At 39.6% G+C, this 17,638-nt stretch overlaps 1 protein-coding gene across 4 annotated transcripts in view; it reads left to right on the top strand.

The window, feature by feature from the left end:
* LOC128688911 (protein phosphatase Mn(2+)-dependent 1K) overlaps positions 1-9,872 on the top strand; it is a 52,071-nt gene extending 42,199 nt beyond the window's left edge. For all 4 annotated transcript variants that reach the window (XM_070085521.1, XM_053776963.2, XM_053776961.2 and 1 more), the window contains 2 exons: positions 6,442-6,576; positions 9,279-9,872. In XM_070085521.1, coding sequence (XP_069941622.1) covers positions 6,442-6,576; positions 9,279-9,419 — 276 coding nt within the window. In that variant the 3' untranslated portion in view covers positions 9,420-9,872. The remainder of the gene's footprint in view (positions 1-6,441; positions 6,577-9,278) is intronic.
* Positions 9,873-17,638: the final 7,766 nt, after the last annotated feature.

Below are 17,638 nucleotides of genomic sequence, written 5' to 3'. Positions count from 1 at the left end.
CTCCTCCAATGTTGTTGGAGGTATATTGGGCTACTGACAATATACGCCGCCCTGTGTATCTTCCACCACCCTAAACCAATGCCAGCATCTCCTCCAAAGTAAGTGTAAATATTTCTTATTTATAAAGTGTAAATATTTCTTATTTATAAATTAAAGTGTAAATATTTCTTATTTATAAATTATGTGCATTGTTTCAGTGTGAATAGTGGTGGTGGCCTCCTGCTGCCTCCACCACCACCACTGTATGTACGGCTTATGCTGTCAGTGGCCCTTATAAGCCCAACAACAACACCACCACCACTACGTAATGACATATTTTATTCATTCTAGAGTATATATCATGTTTCTATTTATTAATATTGTTTATTATGTCATATTAGATGAATTGTGGTAGATAAATAAGCTGTAGAGTTGATAATAGCGTCACATTTAAGCATTTTGTCCTGCCTCCAAACAATAAACTCTCCTCCCTCTCCATTCCTCGCCGTTTTGCATACACCACCAAGACTCTCCAATAAAGGTAAAAGTGATTTAAATGTTCATTTATCCATTTCATTAGTCATTTTATTTAGTTCTCATTGTTTTGTGTATGTAAAACTATACTTAATCTTTAAAAAAATGTACATTTTGTTAATATTTTTCTGTGTCTGGAACAGATTAATTTTTTTTAACAAGTCGGCCGTCTCCCACTGAGGCAGGGTGACCCAAAAAGAAAGAAAATCCCCAAAAAGAAAATACTTTCATCATCATTCAACACTTTCACTTCACTCACACATAATCACTGTTTTTGCAGAGGTGCTCAGGACACAACAGTTTAGAAGCATATACGTATGAAGATACACAACATATCCCTCCAAACTGCTAATATCCCGAAACCCCTCCTTTAGAGTGCAGGCATTGTACAATGCCTGCAATGCCAGGACTCAAGTCCGGCTATGTAAAAATAACCGGTTTCCCTGAATTTTTTTTTTTTTCTTTTTCAAGTCGGTCGTCTCCCACCAAGGCAGGGTGACCCAAAAAAAGAAAGAAAATCCCCAAAAAGAAAATACTTTCATCATCATTCAACACTTTCACCACACTCACACATTATCACTGTTTTTGCAGAGGTGCTCAGAATACAACAGTTTAGAAGCATACACATATAAAGATACACAACATATCCCTCCAAACTGCCAATATCCCAAACCCCTCCTTTAAAGTGCAGGCATTGTACTTCCCATTTCCAGGACTCAAGTCCGACTATATGAAAATAACCGGGTTCCCTGAATCCCTTCACTAAATATTACCCTGCTCACACTCCAACAGATTGTCAGGTCCCAAGTGCCATTCGTCTCCATTCACTCCTATCTAACACGCTCACGCACGCTTGCTGGAAGTCCAAGCCCCTTGCCCACAAAACCTCCTTTACCCCCTCTCTCCAATCCTTTCAAGGACGACCCCTACCCCGCCTTCCTTCCCCTATAGATTTATATGCTTTCCATGTCATTCTACTTTGATCCATTCTCTCTAAATGACCAAACCACCTCAACAACCCCTCTTCTGCCCTCTGACTAATACTTTTATTAACTCCACACCTTTTCCTAATTTCCACACTCCGAATTTTCTGCATAATATTTACACCACACATTGCCCTTAAACAGGACATCTCCACTGCCTCCAACCGTCTCCTCGCTGCTGCATTTACCACCCAAGCTTCACACCCATATAAGTGTTGGTACTACTATACTTTCATACATTCCCTTCTTTGCCTCCCTAGATAACGTTTTTTGACTCCACATATACCTCAACGCACCACTCACCTTTTTTCCCTCATCAATTCTATGATTAACCTCATCCTTCATAAATCCATCCGCCGACACGTCAACTCCCAAGTATCTGAAAACATTCACTTCTTCCATACTCCTCCTCCCCAATTTGATATCCAATTTTTCTTTATCTAAATCATTTGATACCCTCATCACCTTACTCTTTTCTATGTTCACTTTCAACTTTCTACCTTTACACACACTCTCAAACTCATCCACTAGCCTTTGCAATTTTTCTTTAGAATCTTCCTTAAGCACAGTATCATCAGCAAAAAGCAACTGTGTCAATTTCCATTTTGTATTTGATTCCCCATAATTTAATCCCACCCCTCTCCTGAACACCCTAGCATTTACTTCTTTTACAACCCCATCTATAAATATATTAAACAACCATGGTGACATTACACATCCCTGTCTAAGACCTACTTTTACCGGGAAGTAGTCTCCCGCTCTTCTACACACCCTAACCTGAGCCTCACTGTCCTCATAAAAACTCTTCACAGCATTTAGTAACTTACCACCTATTCCATATACTTGCAACATCTGCCACATTGCTCCCCTATCCACTCTATCATATTTTTTTTTTTTCAGCAAGTCGGCTGTCTCCCACCGAGGCAGGGTGACTCAAAAAAGAAAGAAAATCCCCAAAAAGAAAATACTCTCATCATCATTCAACATTTTCACCACACTCACACATTTATCACTGTTTTTGCAGAGGTGCTCAGAATACAACAGTTTAGAAGCATATACGTATAAAGATACACAACATATCCCTCCAAACTGCCAATATCCCAAACCCCTCCTTTAACCCTTTGACTGTTTCAGGGCCCTCTCTGAAACTGTCATTCTATGTCGCCAAATATTCGAAAAAAAAAAAAATTATTTTTTCTTATGAAAATGTTAGGAATATTTTTACTAGTGTTTTAAGCCTAAAAAAAAATTTTTGCCATCAGTACTTACCGAGATATAGAGCCGCAAAGTTTGCAGAAATTGACGTGCGTACGGCAACAGCGGCGACTGCCGCCCACCCGGTATTCTTTTATTTACTCTAATTCAAAGGTTTCTTGCATTTTTCAATATTTTTCTTTTCCAGGTAACTTATGTGGCCTGTGAGACCAATGTAAGGTGCATTGTTCAAATATACACTCATTATTTACAACACAATAACAGAACAAACTTTATCACTATTAGTTTGTGTATACACTTTGTTTACACAAACAAACAATACAAAACAATGTTTATTACTATTGTTCCATAATATATATACATATGTACAGTCACTAACCACGTTCCTAGAACTGCTGCAGCTTGTGGAACTCTTTGAAACATGGGTATATGCAGAGGGGCACTTCACACTCCTCACACATAAAACGAGTGTCTCTGCGTGTTTGTGGGCGTTTTGTGGTATGCATACATACATAACACCTCTTCTGAGCATTTTTCTTGGCAGTAGTAGGAGGCAGTTGTATGGGGTAGTGATCACCAGGCCTCAAACGAGATGACGTCTGTGGGCGCTGGTCTATTGCAGGAGTTGCTCCTTTGTACTTTGCAATTATTTGTCTGATTACTGACAGGCAAAATTCACCATATTTTGGTGTTTTGTTGGTCTTCAACTTGTATATGTTATAAGCATTTAGCATAGAGATATCAACAAGATGGAAAAAAAGTTTGATATACCACTTATAACTCTTGCGTACACAGTCTGCAAACCCAATCTGCATGTCACATTTGTCCACTAAGCGCATATTGAGGTTGTAGTCCATGACAGCTGCAGGCTTTAGAATGGGTTCATTGGTCTCTCTGTTGTCCCTGCCACTGGGTACCATTTCGTTTGTGTGAACTGATGTCAACAATGTGACATCACGTTTGTCATGCCACCGAAATGCCATGATGTCATTGGCAGCAAAGGCTTGCACCTCACCTCTGCGAGTGCCAGCGTCGAACCTTGGCATATGTTTGCGATTACCACGCACTGTGCCACACACGTCTGTCAAGTTCACTCGCAAGAAATCACTGAGTAAGGGGCTTGTGTACCAGTTATCAGTAAATAACATATGCCCCTTACCAAGATATGGTTCCATCATTGTTCGAACCACATCACCAGAGATACCCAATAACTTCATGGTATCTCTCAAAGTATTACTGCCAGTGTACACAATAATATCTAAAACAAGACCACTTCTGCAATCACACAGTACAAATAGCTTTATACCAAAGTGTTTCCTCTTGCTTGGTATATATTGCTTGAATGAGAGTCTTCCTTTGAATAAAATCAAGGACTCATCAATAACAAGCTTCCTGAAGGGATAAAAATACATGCAGCACTTTTGTTTCAGGTACATAAACACATTTCTTATCTTATATAACTTGTCGCTTCTGTCAGGCCTGGTTTTGTCTGAAAAGTGTAACATACGCAACAGTATCAGGAAACGATTGACACCTATAATGTCACTAAAACCTGGAGTTGAAATCAGGCGATCTGTTGTCCAGTATGTGGTGACAGTGTGCTTATACACATGTGGCATAAGCATTATTGTGGCAAAAAACAGGTACATCTCTGCCACAGTTGTCTCCTTCCACTTGTGTAGCCGTGATTTTGGTGAGAGAATTGTATTTGCCATGGTGTATTCACAGTATGTGTTGGTTTCCCTGACAATGATGTCCATCAGGGGTTCATCGAAGAATAACTCAAAGCAGTCCAGTTCACTGGCATTGTTCCCAAGTGGACAAGATGGCTTTATTCCACTTTGTGTTTCATCAAAGTCATGGGGACTGGGAACAAACTCGTCACCGTCCTGCCAATCCCAGATGCGGTCTGCTGGTGGGGTCTGGATATTGTACCGTGGTTGTGGCTGTGGTTGTGGCTGTGCAGGTTGTGGTGGTGCAGGTTGTGGCAGTGTGGGGTAGGGTGAGGCTGGTTGTTCTGCTGAGTCAGCCGCGTGGCTAGTAGCGTGGCCCGGTGATGGTGCCACATGGGCCGTGCCACCCTCACTATCACCACCACTGCCTCCTCCCTCACTGTCACCATTCATACCCATCGTTACAATATCGTCATCTTCACTATCAGGTCGTGGTGTTGGGCCACGGGATGTGCTCCCAGAGTTTCTCCTTCCCCTTGGAACAACATATGAAACACTACCAGACCGCATGCTACGTCGTACATACTGGCGCTTCACTGGGGAATATTCACTCTCACTGTCACTAGAACTGCTTTCAATGACTTTGAAATCACTATCACTATCACTGCTATCATCAGGGTGTTGTACACGACCAAATAGTTTCCTCTTTCGTCCTGGTACAGGCGAACGTGAACGTGAACAAGCCGGCACAGCACCAGAGGTCGAAGGTTGTGGGTCATCTGGGTTTTCGTCACTATTTACGTTATCCTGGGCACTTTTTTCGGTAACACTCACTTGAAAACCCTTGAATTCACTGTCACTGACACTTTCATCGCTGTTAGAGCTATCACTTGGGAACAAAAGACCTCCAATCCGCCGAGGAGTGAGGAACTTCTTACCGAGAGGCATGGTGAAAATGGACTGACAACATGGCGTTCCCACAATGCACCGCTAGGTCCCAGATTTTTTTCACAGGGTGCACACCGACCACTGAGACCCATTCTCTCCCGTGTAGGCCTATCAGGCCTTTGGCGCTCGATTTGAAGCCGCTAGAATTTGTGCGTATAAATACGTCAGAAACATTGGCTCGTAAGACGTATTTATACGTCGGAAACAGTCAAAGGGTTAAAGTGCAGGCATTGTACTTCCGGTTTCCCTGAATCCCTTCACTAAATATTACCCTGCACACACTCCAACAGATCGTCAGGTCCCAAGTACCATTCGTCTCCATTCACTCCTATCTAACACGCTCACGCACGCTTGCTGGAAGTCCAAGCCCCTCGCCCACAAAACCTCCTTTACCCCCTCTCTCCAACCCTTTCGAGGACATCCCCTACCCCGCCTTCCTTCCCCTATAGATTTATATGCTTTCCATGTCATTCTACTTTGATCCATTCTCTCTAAATGACCAAACCACCTCAACAACCCTTCTTCTGCCTTCTGACTAATACTTTTATTAATTCCACACCTTCTATAAATATATTAAACAACCATGGTGACATTACACATCCCTGTCTAAGACCTACTTTTACCGGGAAGTCTCCCTCTCTTCTACACACCCTAACCTGAGCCTCACTATCCTCATAAAAACTCTTTACAGCATTTAGTAATTTACCACCTATTCCATATACTTGCAACATCTGCCACATTGCTCCCCTATCCACTCTATCATATGCCTTTTCTAAATCCATAAATGCAATAAAAACTTCCCTACCTTTATCTAAATACTGTTCACATATATGCTTCAATGTAAACACTTGATCTATACATCCCCTACCCACTCTGAAACCTCCTTGCTCATCTGCAAGGAATGTTGCAGTTTGACTGGTCAGTTGAACAGTGATGTCTGTACACTTCTTGAAAGACAGCTGTTGAATGAGTGATGGTGAATGTGTGGTTTTTTTTTTAGCCCTCCTAATTGGAGGATGATAGCCATTGGTATAACAATATTATTTTAAAAATTGTGATATTAAAAATATCTTTTTGTCCTTTGTCTCACTCTGAACATTGATCAACAGGTGAAGCATGGAAAGGATGCCTTCCTGCTCTTAATTACTGATGGCATAAATTTTGTGCTTCGGTCAGAAGAGGCTTGCAGTGTTATCAACCAAGCTGAGGATCCATATCGAGCTGCACAACTATTAACTGAACAGGTAAGCTTTTGTTGACATAGCAAAATATGTGGAATGTAATACATAAAATGTACATGTATAAAGCCTTTGTTTAACTTTTTTCTATAATGTATAATTATCTTGTATGAATGCAAATTTACTAAGTAGTAGGTTGGTAGACAGCAACCACCCAGGGAGGTACTACCGTCCTGCCAAGTGAGTGTAAAACAAAAGTCTGTAATTGTTTTACATGATGGTAGGAGTGCTGGTGTCTTTTTTCTGTCTCATAAATATGCAAGATTTCAGGTATGTCTTGCTACATCTTACACTTAGGTCACACTACACATACATGTACAAGCATATATATATATATATATGCACACACCCCTCTGGGTTTTCTTCTATTTTCTTACTAGTTCTTGTTCTTGTTTATTTCCAGTTCTCTCCATGGGGAAGTGGAACAGAATTCTTCCTCTGTAAGCCATGCTTGTTGTAAAAGGTGACTAAAATGCCGGGAGCAAGGGGCTAGTAACCCCTTCTCCTGTATATATTACTAAATGTAAAAGGAGAAGCTTTCGTTTTTCCTTTTGGGCCACCCCGCCTCGGTGGGATACAGCCGGTATGTTGAAAGAAGAAGAATGCAAATTTACTAAGTAGTAGGTTGGTAGACAGCAACCACCCAGGGAAGTACTGCTGTTCTGCCAAGTGAGTGTAAAACGAAAGTCTGTAATTGTTTTACATGTTAGTAGGAGTGCTGGTGTCTTTTTTCTGTCTCATACACATGCAAGATTTCAGATACGTCTTGCTATTTCTACTTACACTTAGGCCACACTACACATACATGTACAAGCATATATTCACACACCCCTCTGGGTTTTCTTCTATTTTCTTACTAGTTCTTGTTTATTTCCTCTTATCTCCATGGGGAAGTGGAACAGAATTCTTCCTCCATAAGCCACGTGTGTCGTAAGAGGTGACTAACATGCCGGGAACAAAGGGCTAGTAACCCCTTCTTCTGTATCTATTACTAAATTTAAAAGCAGACACTTTCATTTTTCCTTTTGGGCCACCCCGCCTTGGTGGGATACGGCCAATTTGTTGAAAGAAGAGGAAGAAGAATGCACATTTATTATTTATCTAATAGCATATATGTAAAAGTCTTTTGTAGTTAAGAAATAGAAAATGTATTGGTATAAAATTTGTAAAGAAAACCTCTTACCTGAGATGATTCTTACTACTACAGTAGTTGCTAGCTGTTGTACTGACTGACGTGAAATAACTGTAATATCCTTTTACAATTCTTTCATGGTGTCTGCTTTTATTATACTTCTTCACCCTATTCCACTTTTTTCCTCTCACGTAAAAAAAAAAAATTCTAACATTGCTATAGATTATTTAGGTGTGGAATTTCCAACTGTGCCCTCATGTAAAGGTCTTTTCCTTGTTTGCCCAGTCTGTGCCCCAGAGTATTTTGTATGTTGTAATCTTATCTCTTCTTGCTCTTTGTTCTTCAATTGATTCAAGAACTCATTATTTATTTAAAAGAAAAGATGTAAATAGTGTTTGGGAAATTTAATTTGAGATTTAACCCTTTCAGGGTTTCGGCCGTACTAGTACGGCTTACACGCCAGGGTTTTTGACGTTTTTGGATTAAAACAGTGACCTTGCACTGTATTTTCGTATGATATTTATTGTTGTATTCTAGTTTTCCTTGTCTCATTTTATAGAATGGAAGACATATTACAGAAATTGAGATGATTTTGACTGGTTTTACAAAGAAAAGTACCTTGAAATTGAGCTCAAAGTAGCAGAAATATTCGATTTTTACCAAAGTTCAAAAGTAAACAAATCATGCTATGTGTCCAGTACACATCAACTCAACTGGTGAATCTAATATTCTTTCACAAGTGCGCTGATATTATTTATACCATTTCTACACCAATGCAGTAGTCTACATAACAGTAAATCTTCTATTTTTTTGTGAGAATAAAAATTCAAAATGGAAAGCAAAAGAATGTAAGAGGGGCATGGGGATGTGACTAATGAACAGAGGAAATGTTATTTTAGTGCCAGGAATGTCTTTCTTGTTTATTCTGGACCCTATTCGGAAATTGGCATCTTTTGAAATTTGTGTGAAATTGGCAAAATTGCTAAATTCTGACCACTGTATTGGATAGTTGAAATTGGTAAATGGGTGGTTTCTTGTACTCATTCGATAGAAAAAATGGAGTTCTAGCAAAGTAGTTATGAGTTTTGTCGACAAGTACACTGGAATTGGCCAAAAAGAGGGCTCAAAGTGGGCAAAATCGCCGATGCGTAAACATCGTCGAGACCGCTAACTTCGTGAGAGCATAATTCCGTAAGTTTTCCATCAAATTTCATACTTTTGGTGTCATTATGATCGGGAAAAGATTCTCTATCTTTTCATAAGATTTTTTTTTTTTTTTTTTTTTTTTTTTTTTTTTTTTTTTTTTTTTTTTTTTTTTTTTTTTTTTTTTTTTTTTTTTTGAAATTTGGCCAATCCTGAGAACAAGTCTCTGAGAGGGCCTGTCGACCCTGAAAGGGTTAAGGACAAATAAAAAAAGCTTGTGCATTTTGTGATTATAGTATTGTGTGATATAGTTATATGAACAACTGTGCATCTTGCAAGGAAGTATTAATGGCTCATTATTCTCAAAAATACTCTTATTATAAATATAAATTACCAGGATTATTAACTGATGATTACTTGTTATATTTTTTAGGCACTCAGCATGTCATCTGAAGACAACATGACTGCTCTGGTTGTGCCCTTTGGGTCATGGGGAAAGTATACTAAGTCAGCTTCTATGTTCTATTCCTTTGGTATTGGAAGAGATATGAACAAAAGTAGTAGATTTGGGTAAGCATGATTAAAGCTACTTCTAGGAGCCTATTTTTCAGTAATACAATCAAACCTTGAAAATCTAGAGTCATTCACTGTCAGTTTAATTCCTGTTTTCCAGTTAAAATGAGGAGTGACAGTAACATTGCTATATATAATTCATACAACCAGTTTATCAGTATGACTACAGTATATATAACTTTAAAAGCCATATTGTACAGCACTGGGCTCCAGGAGTAGAAAAACTCTCAGAACTCATCAAAGGCTTGAGGTTTGATCCATTCACAAGAAGCATAGAATAATACATATGGCCATCTAATACTCTGTAATTACAGCATAACATGCAAAATTTAGTGTGAATGATGGTGAAAGTTTTTCTTTTTCTGGTCACCCTGCCTCAGTGAGAGAATCAGCTTGTTAAAAAAAAAAAGAAAAATTATCAGACTGACTCCAACTCTTTTTCAAGAGTGAGCTCTTAGGGATTCAGCAGACTGACTGTTTCTACTTACTTCAAGCAAGCACAGCATTGGAGGATCAGCCTAAGCAACAAACTGCTTTATGTTACTGCAAACACTTGAGTTGGATTGGCAGCCAAAACAACAGCAGCAGCAATTTAATGCTTTCTGAATTTAGCACAGTTATAATTATGCAGAAGTGTCAAATTATAGTGCTAAGTAATGATACTGTAATGGCATAAACATTGTGAATTTTAGGCATCTGCATAGTTTTGGCATGCTGGGAACCACCAAGAATTTAATTATTCACAGAACAGGTGGGGTATAAACCCATGGCAAACCAGTTTTAAAACTGTCAAGTCAGTACATTATATACTGTACCATGCCAGCTTAATAAAATTTGCATAGCAAGGTGTATACACAGGAAAGTTAGCATGGTCCCCACTGTGACTGCTATAATGACTCACAAGTCATAATTACATGAGTGCAAACACTCATGTAATTTTGACTTGCTTTTGCTCTCGCACACTCACTTCCCTCTCTCTCCCTACATCTTCATTTTTGTGAAATTCTTGTGAGAGTCAACATCATGTTTTCATAAATATTCAGCATTTGTTTTTAATAATAATATAATAAATTCACTACTTGAGACTCCCATTAAACAGATGCTTGGTTTATCGGGCATGGAACTAAGCACTATGTTTGGGACCTTTTGGTGGTAATATGTGAAACTAATTCTCAGAAACCTCAAATGAACTGAGGTCAGATTGAAAGTTGGTTGGCCAGTAGAATGGTCCCATTAATAACAAGTTACTGCAGTGAAAGACTGAAGTTTTGGTATTAGACCATAATGGTGAGTTTTGGGAACCTCTGTTAATTGTTCATACAGAATGCAGTTTTGTGTGTATATGTACAGTTGTGAATTTGTCAAACAAATTTGTTTGTGTTCAATATATTTTCCCTTTAAATTGAAACTGTAAATTTTTTAGCAACTTGAAAATTAAAACTTGACAGTTCTAATTAAATAACTTGTTTATTAATTGTGGTATCTCTAATATTTATGGTTAAGTACATCATGATAAATATATTACATGACTGAGCTGCTGTAACCAATGCCATGTGGTGAAAAATTTCTCTGTGTATAGTTAGAGCTGAGAGATACCTGAGGCTGGATTTGACAAATGCATTAGCAACTACGTAGAGGAATGTTTAGCACTTATAGTCAGGGCTTTTGAAGGTACCCACTTTTGTATAAAACAATTAATATTATGAAATTACTGGTTTATATATTTGTGATGAAAGATTGAATATCAGATTGGAGGGAGAGAGTATGGAGGAGGTGAACGTATTCAGATATTTGGGAGTGGACGTGTCAGCGGATGGGTCTATGAAAGATGAGGTGAATCATAGAATTGATGAGGGAAAAAGAGTGAGTGGTGCACTTAGGAGTCTGTGGAGACAAAGAACTTTGTCCTTGGAGGCAAAGAGGGGAATGTATGAGAGTATAGTTTTACCAACGCTCTTATATGGGTGTGAAGCGTGGGTGATGAATGTTGCAGCGAGGAGAAGGCTGGAGGCAGTGGAGATGTCATGTCTGAGGGCAATGTGTGGTGTGAATATAATGCAGAGAATTCGTAGTTTGGAAGTTAGGAGGAGGTGCGGGATTACCAAAACTGTTGTCCAGAGGGCTGAGGAAGGGTTGTTGAGGTGGTTCGGACATGTAGAGAGAATGGAGCGAAACAGAATGACTTCAAGAGTGTATCAGTCTGTAGTGGAAGGAAGGCGGGGTAGGGGTCGGCCTAGGAAGGGTTGGAGGGAGGGGGTAAAGGAGGTTTTGTGTGCGAGGGGCTTGGACTTCCAGCAGGCATGCGTGAGCGTGTTTGATAGGAGTGAATGGAGACAAATGGTTTTTAATACTTGACGTGCTGTTGGAGTGTGAGCAAAGTAACATTTATGAAGGGATTCAGGGAAACCGGCAGGCCGGACTTGAGTCCTGGAGATGGGAAGTACAGTGCCTGCACTCTGAAGGAGGGGTGTTAATGTTGCAGTTTAAAAACTGTAGTGTAAAGCATCCTTCTGGCAAGACAGTGATGGAGTGAATGATGGTGAAAGTTTTTCTTTTTCGGGCCACCCTGCCTTGGTGGGAATCGGCCGGTGTGATAATAAATAAAAAAAATATTTGTGTACAATAACATTGATACTTAATAGACTTTAATATGGAGTACTGTACAGTATACAAGATATCAGCACACAGTCTGTGAACCTGCATTTCCACCATATGAAAATTACAATTAAAAGGTACATAGTGAGCCAGCCAGTCAAATGTTTTTCTAATCTGATTTGCACCATTCTGTGGTTCCAACCAGCCGCATGACAGTTTGCTTGGCTTATTTAGGTTATGAATTACAGATAGCGAATTTTAGAGATGTTTCACTTTTTGCTTTAGAAACTGAGGGCGAGTTTATTATGCAGGTATTGGTTAATTTAAACTGAGACTTGCTACAGTATATTTTAATAATAAAAAATCATGGATGTATATTCAACTTCAATTTTCAATTGGATGTTGAAATAAATAGGATTTTTGTTCAGTGATTTAGGTTTCACTGTAACTGCAGACAGATTAATAAATATTGATATACATTTCTGTTTTCTAAGTATTTTTCCTCTTGTAGAACTTGATGCCACAGGTTGCAAAGCTTATTCACATTTTAGTCTAAACTTTATTTCCCTGCATTCCTCAGTTATACAAAAAGTATTAGAGACTAAAGCAGCTATGCCAACTAGATGACAGTTCATTCCAAAGATCTTTAAAGTAAGCTAATTTGGTCCTCAGTACTACTCTTAGCTGCTAGATTTTTCTTTTGCACCTCATTACTGTGATCTGTCTCATGCTTAGGAGACAGGATCAAGCCTCCCCTGGTTTAGTACATTGCATTTCAATATATTTGGTTGTGTCCTAGGTAGGTTGGTAGACAGCAGCTGCCCAGGGAGGTACTACCATCCTGCCAAGTGAGTGAAAAATGGAAGCATGTAATTGGTTTACATGATGATGGGATTGCTGGTGTCTTTTTTTCTGCCTCAAAACATGCAAGATTTCAGGCACGTCTTGCTACTTCTACTTACATTTAGTCACACTACACATGCATGTACAAGCATATATATACACCCCCTCTGAGTTTTCTTCTTTCTTACTAGTTCTTGTTCTTGTTTATTTCCTCTTATCTCCATGGGGAAGTTGAACAGTATTCTTCCTCTGTAAGCCATGTGTGTCGTAAGAGGTGACTAACATGGCGAGAGCAAGGGGCTAGTAACCCCTTCTTCTGTATGCATTACTAAAGTTAAAAGGAGACTTTCATTTTTCCTTTTGGGCCACCCTGCCTCAGTAGGATACAGCAGGTTTGTTAAAAGAAAGAAGGCGTGTTATGCATTGACCTACAGCTGTTTAAGCCAGTGGGGTAATAACTTTAATGGCTTGTTGTAACCCTGGCAGGTTGTATATATGGCAATGATTGGGTTTGAAGATATATTAAAACTAGTGTTAATGTAATTGGTTATACTACACGTACATTATTATTATTATTATACTCATGGGGGAGTGCTAAACCCATAGGATTATACAGCACCTGTGGGGGGGGGATGGAAGGTATTCAGGCTCAATTCAAGGAACTGGAACACAGATCCAATTCCTTTGATCAAGAGCCCCTCACCAGCATCAAGGAACCTCCCTTGAGGGGACTACATGTACAGATTTCTTGACTAGGAGTAAGAATATTTGAATGTTATTAGTGCATTTTTTAGCAGTTTTATACTAGTTTTCATCAGAAGTGGATGGAGCTAAATATAACGAGTCAAGAGTTCATTACTTGCCAGTAGAATAATTTTTGACGCTGGCTGAGCATTTTTTATATTATTTTATTAACACACTGGCCGATTCCCACCAAGGCAGGGTGGCCCGAAAAAGAAAAACTTTCATCATCATTCACTCCATCACTGTCTTGCCAGAGGGGTGCTTTACACTACAGTTTATAAAACTGCAACATTAACACCCCTCCTTCAGAGTGCAGACACTGTACTTCCCATCTCCAGGACTCAAGTCCGGCCTGCCGGTTTTCCTGAATTCCTTCATAAATATTACTTTGCTCACACTCCAACAGCACGTCAAGTATTAAAAACCATTTGTCTCCATTCACTCCTATCAAACACACTCACGCATGCTTCCTGGAAACCCAAGCCCCTCGCACTCAAAACTTCCTTTACCCCCTCCCTCCAACCTTTCCTAGGTAGACCCCTACCCCACCTTCCTTCCGCTACAGATTGATACACTCTTGAAGTAATTCTGTTTTGTTCCATTCTCTCTACATGTCCAAACCACCTCAACAACCCTTCCTCAGCCCTTTGGACAACAGTTTTGGCAATCCCGCACCTCCTCCTAACTTCCAAACTACGAATTCTCTGCATTATATTCACACCACACATTGCCCTCAGACATGACATCTCCACTGCCTCCAGCCTCCTCCTTGCTGCAACATTCATCACCCATGCTTCACACCCATATAAGAGCATTGGTAAAACTATACTCTCATACATTCCCCTCTTTGCTTCCAAGGACAAAGTTCTTTGTCTCCACAGACTCCTAAGTGCACCGCTCACCCTTTTCCCCTCATCAATTCTATGATTCACCTCGTCTTTCATAGACCCATCTGCTGACACGTCCACTCCCAAATATCGGAATACATTCACCTCCTCCATACTCTCTCCCTCCAATCTGATATCCAATCTTTCATCACCTAATCTTTTTGTTATCCTCATAACCTTACTCTTTCCTGTATTCACTTTTAATTTTTTTCTTTTACACACCCTACCAAATTCATCCACCAACCTCTGCAACTTCTCTTCAGAATCTCCCAAGAGCACAGTGTCATCAGCAAAAAGCAACTGTGACAACTCCCACTTTGTGTGATTCTTTATCTTTTAACTCCACGCCTCTTGCCAAGACCCTTGCATTTACTTCTCTTGCAACCCCATCTATAAATATATTGAACAACCACAGTGACATCACACATCCTTGTCTAAGGCCTACTTTTACTGGGAAATAATCTCCCTCTTTCCTACATACTCTAACTTGAGCCTCACTATCCTCGTAAAAACTCTTCACTGCTTTCAGTAACCTACCTCCTATACCATACACCTGCAACATCTACCACATTGCCCCCCTATCCACCCTGTCATATGCCTTTTCCAAATCCATAAATGCCACAAAAACCTCTTTAGCCTTTTCTTATTTTCAACAATATTTGTTGACAACATCTCACCCACTCTCTCATTTACTCTCTCTTTACATTGCTTCACCACTCTCTTAACCTCTCTCTTTTTCTCCATATACTCTTTCTTCCTTGCATCACTTCTACTTTGTAAAAACTTCTCATATGCTAACTTTTTCTCCCCTACTACTCTCTTTGCATCATCATTCCACCAATCGCTCCTCTTCCCTCCCGCACCCACTTTCCTAACCACAAACTTCTGCTGAACACTAACACTACATTTTTAAACCTATCCCATACATCTTCGACCCCATTACCTATGCTCTCATTAGCCCATCTATCCTCCAATAGCTGTTTATATCTTACCCTAACTGCCTCCTCTTTTAGTTTATAAACCTTCACCTCTCTCTTCCCTGATGCTTCTATTCTCCTTGTATCCCATCTACCTTGTACTCTCAGTGTAGCTACAACTAAAAAAGTGATCTGATATATCTGTGATCCCTCTATAAACATGGACATCCCGAAGTCTACTCAACAGTCTTTTATCTACCAATACATAATCCAACAAACTACTGTCATTTCACTCTACATCATATCTTGTATACTTATTTATCCTCTTTTTCTTAAAGTAATTTCATGCATTGGTCAGGGAGGTATACCATCTTTTAGGAGTGAAGAAGAGCAGAATGTAAGTGTAGGGGGAGGTACGTGAGGCATTACGTAGAATGAAAGGGGGTAAAGCAGCTGGAACTGATGGGATCATGACAGAAATGTTAAAAGCAGGGGGGGATATAGTGTTGGAGTGGTTGGTACTTTTGTTTAATAAATGTATGAAAGAGGGGAAGGTACCTAAGGATTGGCGGAGAGCATGTATAGTCCCTTTATATAAAGGGAAAGTATACCAGGAAAAGTGTACGGTAGGGTTATAATTGAAAGAATTAGAGGTAAGACAGAATGTAGGATTGCGGATGAGCAAGGAGGTTTCAGAGTGGGTAGGGGATGTATAGATCAAGTGTTTACATTGAAGCATATATGTGAACAGTATTTAGATAAAGGTAGGGAAGTTTTTATTGCATTTATGGATTTAGAAAAGGCATATGATAGAGTGGATAGAGGAGCAATGTGGCAGATGTTGCAAGTATATGGAATAGGTGGTAAGTTATTAAATGCTGTAAAGAGTTTTTATGAGGATAGTGAGGCTCAGGTTAGGGTGTGTAGAAGAGAGGGAGACTACTTCCCGGTAAAAGTAGGTCTTAGACAGGGATGTGTAATATCACCATTGTTGTTTAATATATTTATAAATGGGGTTGTAAAGGAAGTAAATGCTAGGGTGTTTGGGAGAGGGGTGGGATTAAATTTTGGGGAATCAAATTCAAAATGGGAATTGACACAGTTACTTTTTGCTGATGATACTGTGCTTATGGGAGATTCTAAAGAAAAATTGCAAAGGTTAGTGGATGAGTTTGGGAATGTGTGTAAAGGTAGAAAGTTGAAAGTGAACATAGAAAAGAGTAAGGTGATGAGGGTATCAAATGATTTAGATAAAGAAAAATTGGATATCAAATTGGGGAGGAGGAGTATGGAAGAAGTGAATGTTTTCAGATACTTGGGAGTTGACGTGTCGGCGGATGGATTTATGAAGGATGAGGTTAATCATAGAATTGATGAGGGAAAAAAGGTGAGTGGTGCGTTGAGGTATATGTGGAGTCAAAAAACGTTATCTAGGGAGGCAAAGAAGGGAATGTATGAAAGTATAGTAGTACCAACACTTATATGGGTGTGAAGCTTGGGTGGTAAATGCAGCAGCGAGGAGACGGTTGGAGGCAGTGGAGATGTCCTGTTTAAGGGCAATGTGTGGTGTAAATATTATGCAGAAAATTCGGAGTGTGGAAATTAGGAAAAGGTGTGGAGTTAATAAAAGTATTAGTCAGAGGGCAGAAGAGGGGTTGTTGAGGTGGTTTGGTCATTTAGAGAGAATGGATCAAAGTAGAATGACATGGAAAGCATATAAATCTATAGGGGAAGGAAGGCGGGGTAGGGGTCGTCCTTGAAAGGGTTGGAGAGGGGGTAAAGGAGGTTTTGTGGGCAAGGGGCTTGGACTTCCAGCAAGCGTGCATGAGCATGTTAGATAGGAGTGAATGGAGATGAATGGTACTTGGGACCTGACGATCTGTTGGAGTGTGAGCAGGGTAATATTTAGTGAAGGGATTCAGGGAAACCGGTTATTTTCATAGAGTCGGACTTGAGTCCTGGAAATGGGAAGTACAATGCCTGTACTTTAAGGGAGGGGTTTGGTATATTGGCAGTTTGGAGGGATATGTTGTGTATCTTTATATGTGTATGCTTCTAAACTGTTGTATTCTGAGCACCTCTGCAAAAACAGTGATAATGTGTGAGTGTGGTGAAAGTGTTGAATGAAGATGAAAGTATTTTCTTTTTGGGGATTTTCTTTCTTTTTTGGGTCACCCTGCCTCGGTGGGAGACTGCCGACTTGTTGAAAAAAAAAAAATGTATTATCTCTAACT

The sequence above is a fragment of the Cherax quadricarinatus genome, chromosome 16 (genome assembly GCF_038502225.1).
Source record: "Cherax quadricarinatus isolate ZL_2023a chromosome 16, ASM3850222v1, whole genome shotgun sequence".
Taxonomy (NCBI): domain Eukaryota; kingdom Metazoa; phylum Arthropoda; class Malacostraca; order Decapoda; family Parastacidae; genus Cherax; species Cherax quadricarinatus.
The sequence above is the reverse complement of the archived record's forward strand: the minus strand, read 5'-3'. Positions and strand labels throughout refer to the sequence as shown.